This window comes from Myripristis murdjan, chromosome 11, assembly GCF_902150065.1.
Source record: "Myripristis murdjan chromosome 11, fMyrMur1.1, whole genome shotgun sequence".
Lineage (NCBI taxonomy): Eukaryota > Metazoa > Chordata > Actinopteri > Holocentriformes > Holocentridae > Myripristis > Myripristis murdjan.
In genome coordinates, this window is record NC_043990.1 from 21,216,039 (window position 1) to 21,237,203 (window position 21,165).

General features: G+C 42.4%; 2 protein-coding genes and 1 long non-coding RNA gene across 5 annotated transcripts; 1 reads left to right on the forward strand and 2 right to left on the reverse strand.

The window, feature by feature from the left end:
* Nucleotides 1–451: 451 nt before the first annotated feature.
* Nucleotides 452–1,926, reverse strand: hoxa13a (homeobox A13a). The gene is made up of 2 exons (XM_030063644.1): nucleotides 1,266–1,926; nucleotides 452–699 (listed from the first exon to the last, which is right to left on the reverse strand). The coding sequence occupies exons 1-2, from the start codon at nucleotides 1,924–1,926 to the stop codon at nucleotides 452–454; spliced, it is 909 nt and encodes a 302-aa protein (XP_029919504.1).
* Nucleotides 1,927–2,948: 1,022 nt separating this feature from the next.
* LOC115367742 (uncharacterized) lies at nucleotides 2,949–21,028 on the reverse strand. The gene is made up of 3 exons (XR_003928950.1): nucleotides 20,764–21,028; nucleotides 20,110–20,161; nucleotides 2,949–3,075 (listed from the first exon to the last, which is right to left on the reverse strand). It is a non-coding gene; the product is annotated as an uncharacterized LOC115367742 (long non-coding RNA).
* On the forward strand, nucleotides 13,087–15,836 carry evx1 (even-skipped homeobox 1). 3 transcript variants are annotated; one of them, XM_030063642.1, is made up of 3 exons: nucleotides 13,087–13,451; nucleotides 14,512–14,740; nucleotides 15,312–15,836. In XM_030063642.1, exons 1-3 carry the CDS (start codon nucleotides 13,087–13,089, stop codon nucleotides 15,834–15,836), a joined length of 1,119 nt encoding a protein of 372 aa, XP_029919502.1. The 3 variants fall into 3 exon arrangements, with proteins under 3 accessions (XP_029919502.1, XP_029919501.1, XP_029919503.1); XM_030063641.1 differs by having other exon boundaries at nucleotides 13,087–13,447; nucleotides 14,505–14,740; XM_030063643.1 differs by having other exon boundaries at nucleotides 13,087–13,447; nucleotides 14,595–14,740.
* Nucleotides 21,029–21,165: the final 137 nt, after the last annotated feature.

Below are 21,165 nucleotides of genomic sequence, written 5' to 3' on the forward strand. Positions count from 1 at the left end.
CCACTCTCGTTAAAATTGCAGATAAAAAGGTATAGTTCGGTGAAGGGGGTCAGTTTTCCTGAGCTGAGAGTGAGCATGCCAAAAAAAAAAAAATCACTCACATATATATGCATATATATTCTCTTTTTCCCCCTGTTGACTCCTTGAAAAATATTTAACAACAAGTGAGGGAAACGGAGTGTTCAGCATTTACAGACTTTGAATTCTTTGTTCCAGAGGCTCCGGGAAGTCATTTGGCAACATACACATATGAATCACATTCAGTCAGAGCTGTTTGTGGTTCCAATCCAAAAGTCCAAAATCATGATTCTGTGGAGTATGTGTGTGTGTACGTGTGAGTGTGTGTGTGTGTGTGTGTGTGTGTGTGTGTGTGTGTGTGTGTGTAAGAGTAATAGTTTATCTCCCATGGATATTGTCCGTAAAAAAAAAAAAAAAAAAAAAAAAAAAAAAACTAGCTGATGGTTTTCACCTTGTTGACAATTTTCTTCTCCTTTACGCGTCTGTTTTGAAACCATATTGTGACCTGTCTTTCAGACAGGTTGGTCTGGGCCGATATCCTCCTCCGTTTGTCCTTCGTAATAAATTTATTGGCGGCGTACTCGCGCTCGAGTTCCTTCAGTTGCACCTTGGTGTATGGCACGCGCTTCTTTCTTCCACGTCTGTAAGAGCCGGAGTCTCCTCCGGAGTGGGACACCGCGTCTGTGCGGGGCGAAAGACAGAAGACAAAGGAGCTATCACAAACTGCAACCCAACAAGTCGTTCAGCATAAAGCGCAGCCTTAAATCCTTCCTTTTCTTCAAGCAACTGAAAATCTATTCCCAGATGAGCAAAGCATAAGCCACTTGTCTCCAACTGAAATAATTTTATCCCCGTAGAAACAAGTGTCAATACCTTGGAACAAAGGTAGATGACACTTGTTTCACAGAATACGGCTGATCACTCCAACAAAATGACTTCCAAGTCGATGAATTTTTATTTGATTTCCATGGGAGACAAGTGGAATCGTCTCAGCTCACTGACAGAATTTGCCCATTTTTACATTATTTTGAAATTCAATACCAGAATCAGTAACTCCTAAAGATGTGCTTGTTGTATTATAACCAAATAAACAAACTCTGGCTGCTCTACAGATATACCGAGCAGTGATAATTTCTAGTAGTACATTGTGTATTGTTACAACCTATTCGTTCCTTGCCAGTGGTAACAGTACATACTGGAAACGGGTTTGGCTCCTATATAGTTTGAATTCTGCAGATGGAGCCTACCTGGTATGGAGGGCTTCCACATGTGTCCGGGCTGAGGCTGCTCCTTGGCGCAGTACACTTGGCTGTTCCAGCCGTTAGTGGTGAGAGTCCACGGCTGGTAGCTCTCCATAGGCAGCAGGGGCTCGTGTCTGGCCTCTGACGGCGCGCTGATAGTGGGCACCACGGGCACGTCCAGGTAACTGGGAACAGGTTGGTACGGGCCTGAGGGGTAGGTCGGATAGAAGGCGAACTCCTTGGCCCGAGAGGTGAAGTCGTCGCCCGAGGCAGACGTGTCCATGTATTTCTCCCCGTACGCAGAGGGGGGCTGCGCTCCGCATGACTTTATGCTGCTGTGATGCGACATTCTGCACGGGTAGTAGCCGCTACCGAAGTACCCGTAGGGCAGGGACGCGCTGGACGAGCTCTGAGCTGCAGAGCAAGGGCTGCACTGTTTCACTGGCTCGCCCATGCCGGAGGTGGGCACGTCGCTGGACGAGTAAGCCGTACTGGGTGCCAAGGACGCGGGGTGCGCCATCAGATTCCTGCACTGGTTCGCAGCAAAGTTGCCACCAGCGAAACCCTCCATGTTCTTGCTCACTTCATCGGAACCGCCGCCGTTGTCGTAGAGGAACATCACCGACGGGTCGACCCAGCGAGGACGGAGGAGCAGTGACGTTGTCATAGCACGACATCCAACATTGAGGCTTCTGGCTCTTTTTTAAAAAGCCCAGAGACTGAAAAAAGGAGATACTGGTTCCCAGAGAGTAAAGCCACTCTGACGCGCACCAGAGCGCCGAGGTTGCGCCACCATTGGCCCAGATAGTACCACGTGACCAGGCTATGCAAAAAGGACGGTAAACATATCCCTGTACAGATAATTAAATGGAGAAAAATGCGGCGTTGTAAGGTGACCGTACCTATTGAAGAGATTTAGCATGTTTCCAGCCTACCTCAAAAGAGATAGAAGTTGTTCTTACATTTGAAAAAAAATATCAAATACGGCTAAATAAAAATAAGCATTTGCTTTTCAATATATTGGATACGGTTATGTCAGAACTAGAATGGGATCATGCTTTTTTGAGAGAGCTCCTCTTTACCGCTGGAGAGTAAAAAAAAAAAAAAAAAAAAAAAAAAAAAAAAAGACAATTACTCAAAATTGGTGGACTACTTCAAAATCCTGGTCTGAATCATCCATTGTACAGACATGGATATTATGCATGTGGCCATTACGCACGCACACTGTCCAGACACTTTTGTCTGCGTCGCAGTAGCAATTCCTTATTGTTACTCAGCCTACTATGCCCTTGAGATCTGCACAAAGATTATACTCATGCATTAAAAACATAACTTAGTATATGCTAATGAGGCGCAAGTACCTAAATGATTTAACCATAACTGTCACCTTCTGCTGTATAAATGCGTTATGTGGTGTAAAAAACTGCCTGTGATGGTTACAAAATACATGAAATCATATAGCCTAACAAAGAAAGTATAAAATAGGCGACACATTTCTATTAGTTCAGTTTATACCAGCAAATATTTGTCGAAAATAAACACTGTAGGCAGAAGGCCTCTATGCCTGGTAAAGGGGTTGGGGCGAAAAAAATCTGGGAATTCGGATATAACGTCATAGTTTTAGTGAATATTCCAGACGCTGAGCTTCCGACGTGTTTACAATATGCAAAGACAGAAAACAGCTCTTGACTTGGCAGTGCGTGCGGTTTTTTACATAGGAGGTAGACGCGGCTGGAGGCCAAGGTCAAGTTGAAAGTTGTTGTCTAGCCGTCCAGCCTGTCGGGCTATTCAGTCTTTGAAGGAACCGTCTGAGCGCCTGAAAAGAGCGGAAGAGGGGTGAGAATTCCTGTCCCAGTGAAAGCTTTTGAAGGGCATTAACTTTTACTATCATTTTGTTTTCTCCAACGTTTTATTCTCACAAACCAGTCTGTACCCGCTTTACTCGGGTGGTGCCTGCTTTAGTGCCCAGCGTTTGAAATATAACTGGATTTTTTTCCCTTCTTCTTCATTTGCCAGTCTTTTGGAAGACTTTTTGGCAAATACGTGTGAAAACGATGTGATCTCTGTAAAGAAGGGACGTTATATGTGTGTGTGTGTGTGTGTGTGTGTGTGTGTGTGTGTGTGTGTGTGTGTGTGTCTAGTCTGCTGGTTTGCGTTTACGACCAGTAGCTCTCCGTCTATTCTGTGTTGGAGGAAATGGACCTGGTGGAGCTTTCACTGGATTTGTTACCAAAGTTTTAGAATGCAGCAGCAGTTTTGGAATGTTTAGATTCAGTAAAACAATGTGTTTGTATTGTTAACACTGCTTTTTTCACAGATCACGGACCTGACAAACTGAAATCTACACAGCAGAAGCTGATAGTCTAGTGCGTAAAATGTTGATACAGACGGTTTTCCAGTCTTTGCTAATTAGATACAAGCAGGCCTGTTATGTTTATATAATTCCTAAGATGTTTCTCTCGCAAGGATCATTTCTTTGCCACATTAAAAGCGAAACTTCATCAGTGTGACTCGCAGTACAAAATAACACTTTAATTGCTTTTAAATACACGTTCAAGCTTTCACTTGTCACTGCGTTTCTTCCCCTACAATTTACACATGTTCACACAATAGCAATACAAATGCGCCATAGCCCATATTTCTGCACTTTTTTTTTTTTTTTTTTTTTTTTTAATCTGGGTTCTATTCTATTCTATTCATCACCATTCTCGGTACTGCACAGTGTCCTGATACAGAACCAAAGGCTAAGGTAAACTGCCATTTATATTTAAAAAGCTTCAGGCATTTGAAGCAACAGTGGAGAGCCAAGAAATGTATCTCTTATATATGCATATATACAAAAGTTATTAAGACTGAGGATTCAGGAAAAAAAAAATAGTTTTGATCTTTTGTTATCACGGCAAAAATACATCATCTGCACTGAACATAAGGAGCTAAATGAGGGTGTAAATGTAAAAGCTATTGAGATGTTGTAAAGATTTTTTGCCACCGGCCTCTACTGCTGGAGGTTGCATTTAATCCATAATACTTAATGACAAAACAAAAGTTTTAATCCAAGCAGCTATAACTTACAATGACTTTGGATAAAACATTCATAGATCATGTTAATTGCTCAATATTCCCCAAGAACCCACTGTTAATCATGTAAATGTTTAATCTTAAATGAAATGCATTTTAAACCTTATTCCAAATACTTACGGCTGGTGAATTTGTTAAGACTGTGATATTGCACGTGAATTTCAACCATGTCAAAATGAACAATTCAAAAAGTTTTCTTTTAAAATGAAAAATCTGCTCTTTCTCACCTCGCTGACAGGCGCACTCAAATGAGCTCGCGTCTGCATTGCAAGGGTCCTGCTCGTTAAAAAGATTCCACTTTGTCCATCAACGAAATGTCCAACGAAATCACTTTTACCCTTTCTTAGTAAATTTTGTATTATGTGTAATATGCATAACAAACTTAGATTTGAGATTTTGGCAATGCTTTCATCATTTCCCGTGGAAAATGCACTTTAATGATCAAAAATGAATAAATTAACGTTAGTCTGCGTCCTTGGCGTTATAATATAAGGCTGTGTAATTAAACATTCATCATTTAAAAAAAAAAAAAAATAGTATTGAACTCACCCGACTGGGCCTAACACGCCCTGCAGCCTTTGTTCAGTGTATGAGTCAAATGAGGATACAAAACGAGCATATCTAGGACATTCGCGTTTTGCCTTTTCATTCTTTTAAATATTGCAGTAATTATTGGTCGCGTTATATTTTATGTCCTGTACTCTATTTACAAAATGGCCATCGCGACAGGCCCTCCTGATTTTCCTGCTGCTGAAACGACCCATTTCCCCAAAGGGATCATTAAAGTTTCATCCAATCTAATCTAATCAATGTTCTTTCCAGGCCTCATGATTGTTGGTGCAACGGCTGCAGTCACGCCAGCCCAGCGCCATCACCAAGGTGGCTGTCGATGCGCACATGTGGTCAATCCCGACATCCCAACGCTGCTGGAGCACAGCAGACCACCGACAAGCACCAGAACAAACGCACACTTTAAAGTGGATTATCTTGAATCATCATCAAAAAACAAAACAAAACAAAAAAAATGCATATTATACCTAAAATGATTATCTCTGAAAGTCATATAGAAAGATCCCTTTGTCGATGCTGATTTTGCATTGAAATGTCTGTCTGCATTGTAGGAGGAGAGACAACAGTGTCACAAATGAGAGCAAGACAAATGGTCATTCTTAATCTAATCCAAGTCGAATAAATTTTAGTTTATAAAATGGTGATGCAATTATGCTTGTTTCGGCCCCTAAAGGGGCTCTGGGGGTTCTCCGAACCCCACGTTGGGAAACACTGCTCTACTGCACAGCCTGGAGGGTTTTCTCTGAGGTCATTATCAAGGCTCAACACTCGTGCTTGCACTGGCATCCACATTACCAGCGCCTGAGGGGGCCTTAATTCCAAGACCTCAATGAAACGATGCAAAGAGTAAAAGCTGGCTTTCAGAAGCCTGCGAAAGGCTACATAAAGTTATCACCTGTGCATTTCTATGGTCTGCAGTAATGTACAACGGGCTGCTCTAAGATGTTATGAACTGCAGATGGGATCTAGAAGTTTCGGTCCTGCAGCTCAAATGCGGTTAAAATAGACTGCTCTCTACTATGGAAGTTGCCAAAATATAACAGGCAATATGTTAGTGCGGCCAAAGCAATGAACCACAGGGCGGTCAGACACTTGACTTTTCCATTTTGTTTGGAGCACAGCCCATGGTGTGATTATGAAGGACAGCATCAACGAGGGTAAACTCAAACTCACTTCATTTTCGGACTCAGTGGAAGCCACTTACAGGCCTACAGTCAGCTGGAAACACAAGGTGTTCCTGATGTGTGCCTTTAAATGACTGACAGCTTCGCTGTGCATTTCGGTCTGTTTCAATTCCTCCAGCTGAACTCTTAAATGTTGCGTTAACAGCCTGCTAAAACTGTACGTAAGCTGCATGTCAAATTATTTATTGGCATAAAGGAATCTCAGTAAATGCACAGGTCTACAGTTCATTTCAATAGCATTTCAGCTTCTACCCAGTTCCACACATTTGTTGTATTTAATGCCACTGCATGGCCACGACCTGCAACTGGTTAAGTAAAATCTATAGCTTTTTTTATATGTCATTCACCTGGCGGAGGCCTGTAAGCCATTCTAGAGCCGCACCTTTACACCCCGTGAAGTGCTGAAGCGATTTAGACATAAAGATGCATATGAACTTCAAACTACTGGAGAAACTGGAAAATTAGGCCTCTCTCTCCTATTTGTCACGTGGATGCTCTGGGATTGTAGACCTAATCGTCGCAGAAAACACAGAGCTGTAACTAATAATCATCATTATCAGTCGGCTATCAGGCTGTCATTAACATTGAAAGAAACACCTATTTTGACCATTGGTTGCCATGCGTTGTACATCCAAAACAAATAGTTCAAAATTAGAGGCACAAGTGCAGGGAAGTCTCTGTCAATACAACCAAACTATTCGTTTGAATAAAATGCATGAAATAAATAAATAAATAAATAAAAGAAAAAGAAACGACAGATAGATAGATAGATAGATAGATAGATAGATAGATAGATAGATAGATAGATAGATGCTATGATGCTTATTATGTATCAAATGTGAAAGTAACATGCATTCATGCGCAAAATAAACATTAAGCACTGCCGCAAACTGGTCCCTTTGCATACATTTGTTAATTGGACTAAAGCTATTTATGCTGCCTCATGGAAGAAAATATAATAATGAAACCTAAGGAACTCCTTAAATCGCCCACGTGAATACTGAGATGTTTTACTATGGAGTCATTCGTTTCTGTACCTTAGAACAAACAAATCAATTATACGCTACGCAAAAGTGCAGCTGAAATATTAACCAAACGTCTCTTACAGGGTGGAGGTCTTCAAAATTATGCGTACATGACGATTTCTCCTCTTAAAGAACTGAAAAGGAACATTTTATTATTTATTCTTTCAGTGACTTACAGATTACTACCAGAAAGACGGAACATTAGTTCCTTTTTCAAAGTGTAGCCTTAATGAGAACGATTGATGTAATTCGATTATTTTAATAATTTAAATAATTGAGAAGGCTACATTTTAAAAAATAATTTATTCTCGGGCCCCACGATGATTGAATCCAAATATTTCCTTTCTCAATTATGTATTTCTGGTGATTTTGCTGTAGGCACGGAAAAATAGGTGCCAAAGTCTTTGTTCTTTCTGTTAGATCTTTGGCCCAAAGATATAACAGATTTTTTCCCTCTGTGAACGTTTTTTCAAAAGGTATGTAGGAAACCCTATTAGCCAGAATTGAGACTAACAACCGAAATCTAAATTAGCATACTCAGAAATGAATAAAAGCTATGTGAAAGAGGGTGGCGGAGATACAACAATGCAATCTGCTAATTTCGTGGTCTCTACTTTCTAAATGCTGTTTAACACTAAGCATCGGCACTGTGGCAAATGGGAAAGACAGGCCGTAGAGTTTAAAAACATGGAACCTAAATCCTCTGTTAGGTCTATCTATAACACAGGCTGCATCACATGGAAATCTGCTGGACGCCAATCTTCTGCTGAGTGTTACATTCCATTCACATAACATCAACACTTGGATTGCACTTTGCTATGTATTGCAAAAGCCCCGAAAGCAGAGGCTAGTTTTAGAATGACGACCAGAAATGTCAATATTTACCTCTGGCGAGTGAGTAAAACTCTGAGAGGACATGGTGATGCGATTCAACAAGCGACTATTACCATGTTATGATAGACAAGACAGAAAGAAAACACTGCTGTTATAAGGACAAAGAGTTAGAGTGCTACACAACTGAAGCCAGCCACACACAGCGTGTCCCCAAAAATAAAATCCCATTTGCAACGAGACGAACTTGTAAATATCACCTTCCCCAAAAGATGCAAGAGACGCAAAAGCCAACCAGAGGAATTACATGCATTCTTGTGAAACATTAGGGCTTTGCACCTGGTGTGCTGCCTTGCTACTGCTGCGCTGGTGATATTTTATTTTATTTTATTTTTAACAGGGTAATCCCGGCCTGATCTAAGTGGCTTCCTAAGCCCTTCCTGTTATAGCACGGGGACTCTGCAGGATGGAGGAGGGAAGAGTGATAAAACTGGTCTTACAGCACAGAGATTGGAGAGATTTCCAACTGCATAGTCACCAAGACATGTTGCGCTCCAAGGTCAACGAGTTAACTGTCGGGTAGCTGCGTCATTCAGTTTCAAGGCCAAGTTGAAGCAAAGAAGCGGGAGGGGCCAGGATAATGTAGACTATATTTTATCTTCTTCCAGCTTCCATTAGCTTGTGCGTAACGCGGTCCCACTCAGTCCATGGCATACTGAAAACGCACCAAACTTACTCATGCACACTCTGATCGGATACTGATTTTTGCTCAAAAACCAAATATTCTGGTAGGTCTGTACTGCCAGCACAACGGATTGGGTTACATACGTACTGCGCAGACTCCATGGTCAAGTTCAAGTTGGGCTGGCTAGTAAAACTGAGGGGCGCATTCTGCTATGTCTGCCGTGGGGGGCGCTCCCCCTCTTTGATCTGCTCCTGCAGACTAGACACTAGTCCAAAGCCACCACCAGCTGCAGTCCAATATGACACTTCTTCCATCAGTAAGACGAATAATTTGCAGGGCTGCAGACCAGCTCCGGTTTAAAGATTTATGGACTGCCAATACTGATGCATTGTATGGTCATCCCTACATTTCAATGAAGAGAAAAGTTCTACAATCAGCAAGCAAGCTTTCCAAGCCCATCCGGTGTCCTTCACTATCTAAAACACACACAATATAAGTGGCACTACTGTAAACGAGCAAGGTCATTTCTGGGTTGCGCAAAACCCTTTCTAAGTGTTATCTCCGGGTAGATCACAAGATCCCATCTGCCCGGGCCACGACCCATTGCATAACCTCTGGATAGCAGCAACACACTGGGAGTCTCGCCATTTTTCAGCTCTTCCTCACACGCATCTAATGCCTGCAGGAAAACATATACTTAGACATTCGATTTTTTTTAATTGCCAAAGAAGTGAATAATAATAATAAAGCTAAACCAGATCAAGAAACACGGACTGCAAAAATAAGACGAATGCTCAGCACAACCGAAGATACTGTCTGGCACATATGCTGCATTACACGATACACCAAGAAAACTCACTGTTGAATATTTAGTCTCTTCTTTTGATATTTATTGTGACAAAATTTAATCACTATCAGAAATCTCAAATATTTCTACAGATGGGTTGAATTTTATTATTTATTTATTTATTTATTATAAACATTCGATGGGTGTTTAGGTTGGATTAAATAATATTGCCTATATTTATATGCTTCAACCCTCTAGATATGTATAGTTTAATTTATCGGTTCATATAGGCCTACATGCCTTATTATTTAAAAGTCAAATATATTCTGTCGCGACAGGCCTTCAACAAAAATCCACAGGTGCATACAGCAAAAGTAGTAAGTTAGGCTACTTTTTCCTCTAGAAAATCTGCATGAAACAAAGTCATTTTGCAAAATCGGACATGGCCTGTTCTGCTCTCACTGAGGACGTTATTTATGGTGCTACTGCGCAAAGTTATTTCTACTTCTGGTCTGGTACATTTCCATTAAGCTGTGGTTCTCCATTAACAGTCCACAGGCTGTGATCTTCAGCTCCGATCCGCCGTGGGGTGTGTTCTGCGTTCTGTCTGCAAACTTCACACACATGTTACAATCATTGAAATGCCACTAGAGTTTGGGTAATCAGAGAAGTACATTTTAAGTATATTTACATAAGTGTTACTTAAGCTACGTATCCGTGTTGGTGCCACAACACAACCGGTGGCTGCACCTATAGCGAATGAAAAACAAATAACGGAAGCACAGTGCAGCAGGCTACAACAAAACTGGAAATGTGACTTTATCTGTAGCTATCTATCTATCTATTTATCTGATAGATAGATAGATAGATAGATAGATAGATAGATAGATAGATAGATAGATAGATAGATAGATTTTAAAAAATCAGGACAGTGCAATTGTTTTCATATAGTTCTCCTCCAGATTACACTATATTAGCTACAAATATATTTATAATATATCTAGATTTCCGACTATGCTTGGAAAACACATCCCAGAAAAAAAATCTCGCTTAACAAAACACTCTAAATGCAACAGGGAATGTAATACTTTAAACTACAAAGGAGAAGAAAATGTGTAGAATTACAAATTACACACCGCGGCTTCTTCAGACTGTCAAATGCAACATCAAATATCCTAATGCTTAGATTGCTGAGTGCTAAGTGCTGAGAGAGAGAGAGAGAGAGAGAGGAGAGAGAGAGAGAGAGAAAGAGAGAGAGAGAGAGAGAGAGAGAGAGAGAGAGAGAGAGAGAGAGAGGAGAGAGAGAGAGAGAGAGCTTGTGTAGGCCAGATGAAAGAGACGGGGGAGAAAGCGCTAAGGAATTTCCCTCACTCCCCAGCCGCCTGGTTGGGGGAGGGGGCGGCCGCTGCTCGGGCCTCTTCCCCCTTTTGGACAGGCGAGGGCGCACAAGGACAGCGGAGGCTGCTGGAGCGCCACTGCCAGCAGCCTGTCCCCTCTCCTCTGCCAGAGACCACATGACTTCATCCTTCTGCACAGCATCCTCCGCATGCAAGTATAACAGTGTGTATCCTGCAGCTGCAGACTTCGGATCTGATCAAAACAAAGAGTAAAAAATAATCTGCTTCCAGGATCGTGAGGAATCATCAAGCTCGAGTTAAGACCATTTGATGAGCTCCAACCTCGCTTTTATCGATTAAAGGGGCATAGAGGAACAATGGCTAATGACTAAGATAGTTCTTCAGTGTAATGCTACGTCACCAATCTATTAGAGAATCTATTGCAGATTAGAGGGCACGGCAGTTCAAAAATCGTATTTTTCTCTTTCATCCATGATACCGATTAGCGATTAAAAAAAAGAGAGAGAGAGAGAGAGAGAGAGAGAGAGAGAGAGAGAGAGAAGAACACCTACAACATAGATTCCCCTAGGCTCTATGGCAGTTCCCCAGACTTTACCAAAGCCAAAGAACGCCTATTAATATTTTCTAATATTTTACGTTTACACTTTACTGTAGTGGAGCTGGGAATGAAACAGCGCCTGAGCTTACTCGCAGGCCGGAAAGAGATTCCTCAATGTCCCTAAACATCCAACGGGCCCAAAGGTTCCCACATAGTCTAATGATCAAGCGTTACACCAAGTTCACAATGGCACAACTGTGTCTACAAAAGGCCTACAAAAGACTCCTCTGCTTCCTGAGAACACTGTAAGTTAATGAACGGTGATATCAAGTTCACCCCTCCTAAAGAATATATGTTTAAACCCTTTTCTCTTATCTGGCTTTAGTGAGTTTTTACAGCAAGAATAGGCTCCACAGCCTACATCAAAGAGCTGTGCAAACGCCCCCACCCTGAAAAGCATGCGAAGCTCCATCATTGCGCGTGTGCTGTGAAATCAAGGAGCATATAAATAAATAAATAAATAAATAAATAAACATATAGTTATATATAAATAATAATCATTAGGATTATTAATTATACTATTATTATTCATAAAAAAAAAATAAAATTTGAATCCAGAGCAGCAATGTCTGCCCAACATATAAACTGATATAAATGGCAGTCTCTAACTTACAGGCTGCAGCACGATAAAAACACAGGCTATAACTAAGTTGGAACATTTCAGGATTAAAGACAGAGTGTTGCCATCTTGTGGTCCCTGCTGCTGACCCTGCAGGCTTCATGTCAAATGGCCTGTTATCTTAACTCTGACCACACGACTTGACCTTAGAGGACTTTACTTGACACCACTTTAGAGGAGAATGAGAGATGGAGGGGGGGGGGGGGGGGGGGGGGGGGGGGGGGGGGGGGGGGGGGCAAAAGTACTAAAACGCACCGTGCCGCATGGTGTCCCCAACTCTGAACATCATTTCCAGATCATCTTAAGGCAGCGGGAAGCAAATATCTCATTTGAAAACCTGAAATAATAGGTTAGTCTTGAGATAATGGGAAGAAAATGTACATTTTTCCTGGGTGATTTCCGTTTGACGTTTGATGGAGCGCCTTTAAGATGAGGACGACCTCAAAAATCTTGCCATATCGTTTAGAAACGAGAAAAAACAGGGCTGCATATACGAAGATAAATTGGTAAAATACATGAAGTCTGAAATGATAGATAGATAGATAGATAGATAGATAGATAGATAGATAGATAGATTCTAGTGTCAAAAATCAGATATTATTCAACCTGCTGTGTTATGCACGTTTGTTTTTCATTGTTGCTTGTTTTCCTATCTGCCCTCTGACACCACCCCCACCCCCCTACACGCACACACATATACACACACACATAAACACACTGCTGTGATTGTTCCCTCTGTTTACCCACATCCAATCAATGCGTGTCGTCATCAGGGGGGGACCATCATGACGACTGGCCTATTAAGAATGACAGCTCTGGAGAAAGAGGGAGAGAGAGAGAGGGTAAATGGTGATCCCTCCCAGAGCTCCCTCTCCGCACTCTGGAGCGCTCTTCTCTCAGGGTCAGACCGAATTGCATCCCCTCTTTTCCAGAAGCCTCTCCTTCTCCTTGGGTCTCAGCCCCCCACCCCGTCGCCACCAGCACCACCACACCACACACATACATACATACACACCCCACGCACCCATCGCCTTGGTTGACGGCTTGCACTCTCCCCCGAAGTCGAATTGGGCTTTTAAAGTCGTGCTTGTAATGGAAAGCAGAGAGGAGATGGTGATGCTGGCGGAGGGAGGTCAGCTTGCCAAGAGCGGCTCTAATTTGACGGAAGCGATCGGGAGCCCCGTGCGAGAGCCGCAGGGGAAGTCGATCCACAGGAGCTGCCTGAGCCCCGGCGCTGCGCCTTACTCGCGGGACAGGACGGAGGAGGTAGAAGAGAGCGCACGGAGGAATATGTCCGCAGACATGAGGCCGGTTGGCATGTCCTCCTCCAACGAGAGACATCGGACTGATCACCCTCACAAAGACGGCAGCAGCTCAGACACCGAGTCGGACTTCTACGAGGAAATTGATGTCAGCTGCACGCCGGAAAGCATGGACTACCCCACAACTAAAGGTAGGTTTGAAAACACTATAACACTCCATGCAGGTTATGTTTGCCTGCACTTATTTGGCTTATAAGGCTGATTAAATGCAACAGCTTAAATGTGACAATAAAAAAATGTCAGTTCTGCAGCATCTGCACATGAAAATTCAGAAAGCACAATTTACAAATGTACAATGCAATCGAAATTTTAGTCAGTGCTGGATGAAATATACAGTAGCTCTTGTTATAATGTGGTAAAATTGACCTGTAATTGGTACTGCACAGCTGTTGTGTCAAGTGACCAGTGTGGCTGGAAACCTGCTGGGGTGACACCCACCCGTTAACCAAGCACTCCACTCACTGTCTTTTAAAAACGAGTCACCCCGGCGCCAACTGACAGAAGACTGCCACAGCAAATCAGCTTATATGTATATAGTTACTTCCTACGAACAACAGATTTTTTATATAAGCCACAAAAAAATAAAATTATATTAAATTTAATTAAAAAAAAAAAAAAAAAAAGGCCATGGAGGAATTTGTTGGTGGGCTGTGTTGACAGTTTTTGAGGAGAGCTTATAAAAATGGTACATCCTTCACTTAAATTATGATAAAATTGCAAAATTGTTATATTAATAAACTGCAATTGTCTGATGGTTTCAAAACAGAGAAATGACAAATAGGCAAAGGCAGAACGAATGGCGACAAATAGTCTAATTATTAGTCTTTCTGGCCAACTGAAATTATAAACCAGCATATTAATTATCTTATTTTCAAGTAGCCTAATAGCTGATAAAATAATAATAAAAAAATATATTAGCAGTTACTAGGATGTGGTTCGTTAAGCTTCTAAAACAATTAAAGGCCTAATGAATGAGAAAGGCCTTGATTGTAAAATAAGCTGAAATAGTGCAGTAAAAATATTAAGACATAAGCTACTTAAATGACAACTCTTAAGAAAATATAATAGGAACAAAACTACATGATATAGACCTAAATGCAATGCTTCAGAATATTCTTATTGTACATGAATCCTTGCACTTATGCTCTATACAAATTACATGTGATTAATTGTTCTGTGCTGATCCAGGTCGAAGTGGAGATTCTCCTGGCCACCCGAGTGACACCGGTGCTGATCCGGGTAAGACCGTCCCGGGCCAGGGCTCTCTGTCCTACGCAGCGGACCAGATGCGCCGGTACCGGACTGCATTTACACGAGAGCAGATCGCACGGCTGGAAAAAGAATTTTACCGGGAAAATTATGTTTCCAGGCCGCGGAGATGCGAGCTGGCGGCCGCCCTAAATCTACCTGAAACCACAATCAAAGTAAGATAACTTGATATTTATGGGGCAGATATAGCAGCACTAAATTAGCTCTAAGAAACGCCTGTGTAGCATCTTTAGAGATTGAAATTTCGTCATCTTGGAATTATAAGGGACTGAGATGGGCTATTGCGAATTTAAGATCTGACAGACCGTCAGGCAACGCTGTCATATAGGCCTACTTTGGTTTTGAATAGTTAATCCTTAAAATGTTCCTTTGTTGGAAAAAAGGGCACCACACAAATATGAAGTTCAAGAACTCAGTCAATTCTGATAGGGCTAGGACTTCAAATTCCAAGATTAGATAATTTGCCAGCAGAGGACTTATTATTTATACTGTGTGTTTGAACAAGCAAAAATATAAATTATGTTGATCTCATTTTCAATAATTTTACATTTACCTTCCCAACACCAAATGAATTTCAGGTTGGACGCAAGACCCCAATACTGGTTCGTGCGTAAAAGCGGAACTGCGCACCTGACATCTCTGCGTTTTCTCCTATTGTTATTGCGATAAGTCTTTCAGTGAGTGGTTGTTGTGGTTAATATTTGACCCAGCGTGTCTCTGTTCTAGGTGTGGTTTCAGAACCGTAGGATGAAGGACAAACGCCAGCGTCTGGCCATGACGTGGCCTCACCCTGCCGATCCGGCCTTCTACACCTACATGATGAGCCATGCGGCGGCCACGGGGAACCTGCCCTACCCCTTCCCATCCCACCTGCCCCTACCTTACTATTCCCACCTGGGGGTCGGGGCGGGCTCGGCTCCAACCGCCACCCCGTTCTCCAACCCCCTGAGGTCCCTCGACAGTTTCCGGATGCTGTCTCATCCCTACCAGAGGCCGGAGCTCCTGTGTGCGTTCAGACACCCCTCCCTGTACCCGGGAACCCACGGCCTAGGTCCCGGGGGAAGCCCCTGCTCTTGCCTGGCCTGTCACTCCAGTCAAACCAACGGCATTTCAACCAGGCCCTCCGGCTCGGACTTCGCTTGCTCCCCAACCAGCAGGACTGATGCTTTTCTCACATTCACGCCTTCAGTGCTCAGCAAGTCCTCGTCGGTGACATTAGACCAGAGGGAAGAGGTCCCTCTGACTAGATAAAACCCCCCAAACAACCAGGCCTTGTGCTATATAAGCTGGTTCCATAAGCTTAGGCATTATCGAACCCAACATAACACATGATCAGGACTGAAACAGCATGAAGAGGTAGTCATGTAAGCAGCACTCACACGAAAGCCAGCGTTAGGTGTATGATTAACTTGGGGCAAGATAATTAGCCAGATCTTCAGCTATGTTGACGCACAATGGATCTCCCATTACAATCTACAGGAAAAAAAAAAATAATAATCCCATCGCAGAACTCAGACAGTGGGCTGAAATATGACGGCAAGGGGACAAAACCACATTTGATTTTTTGAAGATTAATTTGGTGTGAGGGAAAGCAAAGGCACGGGCTAGAGTGGGGGACACAGACAAACGTTTAAATCTCCTTGATGGATGGCGTTAAGGTTTTTGTCATTATTTGTAGTCTCTTTACGCGTCCAAATCGACCTACATGTATTGTTAGTTCCTCGAGAGTGATGCTTTCCATCTCTCCTTTTTAACAAGGGGATTTGTTAACAGACTGCGGCCGTCTCATTATAACTCGCTCTCCATCGGGGCCCTGACGGCGGCCCGAGCCGAAATGTGCAGATGCTGGTAAAATTAGTAAGTGATGTATATGTACGATCGGTTGAATTTTGAGTGTTGAATTAATGATAATACCGGGAAGGGATCGTAGCTGCCAAACGGTAACAAGGCGCCAGGGGAACGGATTACAGCCCGCACGGTTTGACTAGGGGGGAGAGAAGAGGAAGAAGAAGAGGAGGAGATGGGGACCCAGAAGAGGAGGATGGAGAGGTGGGTGATGGAGAGGAAGAGAGGGGGATAGAGAGAGAGAGAGAGAGAGAGAAACATTGGACAATCACAGTCTGAATATTTTAAGGCCATATCACCCTCTCCACTCCCCCCCACACGCACTTCTCTCAGCTCTCTTCCTCAGTGATTTTGAGACCGAGTTCTTCTGAATCTGATGAAAGCGTGATTAGCCTATACCAATGCCTATATTACCCATTCCTTTTTCTATTTTCTTTTCCTCGCTTTGCACTGCTCTAGTGGCATATTAGTATTTCGTGGAGAAAGCGGACTGACACAAGTGACTAATTATTATGGGCTGTTTTTTTTTTTTTTTTTTTTTTTTTTATTTTATTTTATTTTTTTCTGGGTTGTCCTCGACGTCTTATTTGCAATAAACATTGTCAAAGAATCTATGTTTATGTGTTTGTCTACACCTTTCTGGTTTATTTAAATAACTTAAATATTAAAGATGTTTTTTTTCTCTGAAATATACGAAAATATAGGCCTAAATAATATTATTTAATGTTAGTACAAAAGTAAAATAATAATAATAACAATAATAATAATAATAATACAAATAAAATAAAGTAAAAACAAGCTTCAGTCCTTTTTTTTCTTTATCCCATTTCTTGTGGAGCTCCTTCAAATTCACCAGACACCTATTTCCATTTAGCACAGGTAGGCTATCAAGGATTCGAGCATGCTGAATAAGTGTGCCTCCTCTCCTCTAATAATAACACTAATTTTGTTCTCAAGTGGTGGGTGTCAAAACACCAGAGTGTGGCCCCCATCTCCTGATGGGACGGCTAGATTGACCGTGACAGTTAAGTGGTCCCCGGACTCCGTTAACGCCAGTCATATTTTCTCTCCCACCACTTAATAGACACGACAGAATTAGTGTCTGAAGATATTGGAAATGCAGAAAGATCGATGATTCAGAGGTCCCCACCAATCAGCGCGTTCTTAATTGGCTGCGTTTGACTCGGGTGCGTAAATTAAGAGTTTCTAGGTATAATAGGGTCTGCGAAGTGGACAGCCCATAGAGAGACACAAATCGCCTTTTAAGAGGTTTTTACGTCGTCGATGGGATAGATCAAAAGTTATTACGGAAAATGCGAGGAGAAATATCTGGTATCTAGTGTGGGCCTTAAAGCTTTTAAGCCCGCCTGGCAAAAAAAAAAAAAAAAAAAAAAAAAAAGGCCACTTGCGTAATTGCTGTCATAATCTCACAAGCCTGTTATTTTTAAGATTGCAATTCGATACCCTAACGAAAGACACTGTCACCTTTCCTTCAAATACTAGCGACTAAACCTCAGGCACTGCTGAATCTCTTCAATTTTATGCAATCAGAGAATGCGTACACACTATTCTCCATGCCAAACACGAAAATCCCGAAAGGATGTAGAGACCTTAGAGTGAGTGCAGGGATGCTCATTCTTCTCTCCTCCTGCTCTGAGGTAAAAGGCTGATCCTAATCACACACACACACACACACACACACACACACACACACACACACACACACACACACACACACAGATTGAGCCCTCCCTCTCTTTTCCTTCCGCCCCACACACATTTGATTGATGGCCTTATTAACTGGAGTTCTTGTAAGTGTGACCGAGCTGATTAAAATGCATATGTTTGGAATAATACACCGTTTAAGCCGCCCGGGTCGGGGCGAAACCACAAGGCAGATTTATGTAAGCTATCAGGCAGTATCTTTAAGCCTGATAGGGGAACGGAACAAGCAGGAAAATGGCTTTAGTTTGTGCATAATAAAATGATACCATAAAATAAAGATGAACGAATCAGACCCCCTGAATATTCAAAGGCACAGTCTACCCCAAAGTTCTTGTTTCATGGCGGGTTATTTTTAACAGCCCAGAAAGCTGGGAGCTGATTTTGATTAGGTTACACAGGATCAGCAGCAGCAGCATATGATCATCCTTTAAAAACTCGCGTCACACAGTGCCAGAATGACACATTCAAGTGAGGCAAATTACAACCACATTTACTCAACGACGCATATGGATCCCCGGCTCTCTTCACTGCGCGCTGCGGCTGAATCCTCAGTGGCCTAATCCAACATCAACATGCCATTTAATCGCTGGAATATAGCGTATGACTGAGCTACAAGATATGATGGGCCCATAGATTGCGCACATAACAGCAATTACTTCAGCCTTATAAGATCCTATTAGTGAGAATTGGCTCAGGGGTCCCCAGCTCCCCCAACTAGCACAAAACGTTATGATAGGGGCGGTGCAGTGCAGCTGTCCACCGGCAGAAAAAAAAACACCAATTGGATCCGTGGCTGCTGCTGCTACCGCTGTTTAAATTGGATTACATCCTAATTTACAGGCCCTTGTCGTAACGCAGAGGGATGGCGAAGGCGTGGACGGACCAATCACAGAGTAATGATGATGAATGGGAGATTAATGCGCATACAAGCAAGACAATTTAAGCCTTCATCTGTTTAAATAGGCTTCCAATATCATTTGGAAACGGAGGTCACGTTAAATCAATCGGGGGACGCGTGAAAGTCGTTTTCGGCGGCGTCTTTATCAACATTATTTACGGTGCACCGGAGACAGCTATACACACCAGGAAAATGGTCCGGCTGCTACGTGCTAATGTGACATGCCAGAGCCACAAAAGCAGAGCAGGGTAGGTTTAAGCTGTGGAACCTCCTTAAATCCTGCACAGTCTGGTTGTTTAAATCAAGTGGAACCAAAGGTTGCTCAGGGTCTGTTTACATACAGGCAATATTAATAATATTAATCTTTTTAACTGCAAGTGAAAATGTTTCATCCGCATACACCCACACAGTTGGGCTCCTGGAGTATACATACCATATCTGATCAGGGCTCCATGGTATTTAGGGATGGGGGGTAGAATTTGACTTAAATTAGTAAAGAAAAGTGTCTCTAGTTTTGGAGGCATTCTAGTTTATGAAATACTTTTTAGTAATGTCAACAGGCATAATCCGCTTTGGACTCTGGCAAATCTGCTTCACGTTGATCTCCATTTATTGATATTGTTCTTGAGTGGGAATTTATTGATTCTTCTTACAGGTCACCAAACTCCATTCACAGATACAGTGGAGTATTTTTGTGGAAGCTTTTTGAGCAGAGCAGCTGCTGCTGGAGCAGATGGGGTATTAACTGCCTTGCTCAATGGTCTCTGGCAGGGTAGTATAACTGTCTTGTCAAAGTGCCACACATCCAGCTCATTTGGTCTGTCAATGGAACCGTTTTCCTCTGCTTCACTGGGTTTGTGTGTATATCTCTCCTGTCAGCCTGAAGCCGGCCTATTCTGACACTCGCTGAGCTGCCCATCCTGGGAATCAAATCAGCAGCCTCCAATTGATCTAATCCTGCATCTTTAGACTTACTTTATGCTACTCCTCGATATAATTAATATAAACCTCAGGAAGCTACCCAAAGACAGATTATTAAATAATAGCCAATCTCACCTCTTTCACATAGCTATAGATTTCCTCCTCATTTCTCTGCCTCGAACAGGAGCTACAACAGAAAAGAAAAGGAAGAGAATTAAAGAAAATGTAGTTAATACAAGCATACAGTAACCAAGAGCTGCACAAAATATTGCAGACATGTCAACAAATCCATATGATCTACAATTTATACAATTTATTCTGAATATGTAAAGAGAAGCTCATACCATGAGAATCTGCATGTTTATTGGCTTATGGAGTATGAACTGTTTCTTAAATGTATTCTGATTTATTGGCATGACTTAACGTTACGGCTTATAAACAAGTGGAGGAAAATTGGTATGCTTGAGTTGCAAGATTATTTTCCATTAGCAACTCCGACCCTTAAAGAATATACAATCATAAACTTTGGAGGATTATTACAGTCTTTGTCCTTTGTTTACACAAAAGATGTAAAACATTTCATTGTTAGGAACGTGTTTGGGCATGAATCTTCCCTCACTGAGGTTTGGGAATTTTATTTTACACTTGAATGGGCGCTGTGATTCCCACAGGTCCACCTCACTGACCTAAAGTCATGTTCCCTCCTGCAGGCTGGTGTAGGCCATGTGAAGGCCTACAGAGCGTCCCGTATAGCTACATAGTGATGAACACACTGAGTCAAACTCTTACCTGATTGTTTCTTCAATAACTCAGGGAGACAATAGTGGTTTGGACGCTCCTGACATGGCACACTTTCACTCTGCACCGACATCAAAATGTTTACCAGCATCACCTGTTGTAAAGGCTGCAGCAGCACTGGCCATAATTGGGCAAGCTAGCTGTAAGGATTTAAATGAACTAGGCCTATAAAAACAAAACGAGTGAGACACGACACAAGCTTAGGGGGGTCCAGGAAAGCGACCACCGAGGAAGGAGGAGGTTTATATCGCCTGCGTTTCTCCATTAGCCTAGCCTTTAGCTTAGCGACTGTGTACCTGAGAATCTGCTTCGTGTTGACGCCGGCATGCGCATGCCCTGTGAACGTGAATGGTCATGTGATATGCGTTTTCGGTCAGTGAGTATGGACGGAGA

What these genes read in the sequence shown, in the direction of transcription:
- hoxa13a (XM_030063644.1), bottom strand. Translation starts at nt 1,926, where the DNA reads ATGACAACGTCACTGCTCCTCCGTCCTCGCTGGGTCGACCCGTCGGTG. An exon ending in GTGGAAGCCCTCCATACCAG is followed by an intron (nt 700 to 1,265) that starts GTAGGCTCCATC and finishes CGCCCCGCACAG; the next exon opens with ACGCGGTGTCCCACTCCGGA.
- evx1 (XM_030063641.1), top strand. Translation starts at nt 13,087, where the DNA reads ATGGAAAGCAGAGAGGAGATGGTGATGCTGGCGGAGGGAGGTCAGCTT. An exon ending in GGACTACCCCACAACTAAAG is followed by an intron (nt 13,448 to 14,504) that starts GTAGGTTTGAAA and finishes GTGCTGATCCAG; the next exon opens with GTCGAAGTGGAGATTCTCCT. An exon ending in TACCTGAAACCACAATCAAA is followed by an intron (nt 14,741 to 15,311) that starts GTAAGATAACTT and finishes TCTCTGTTCTAG; the next exon opens with GTGTGGTTTCAGAACCGTAG.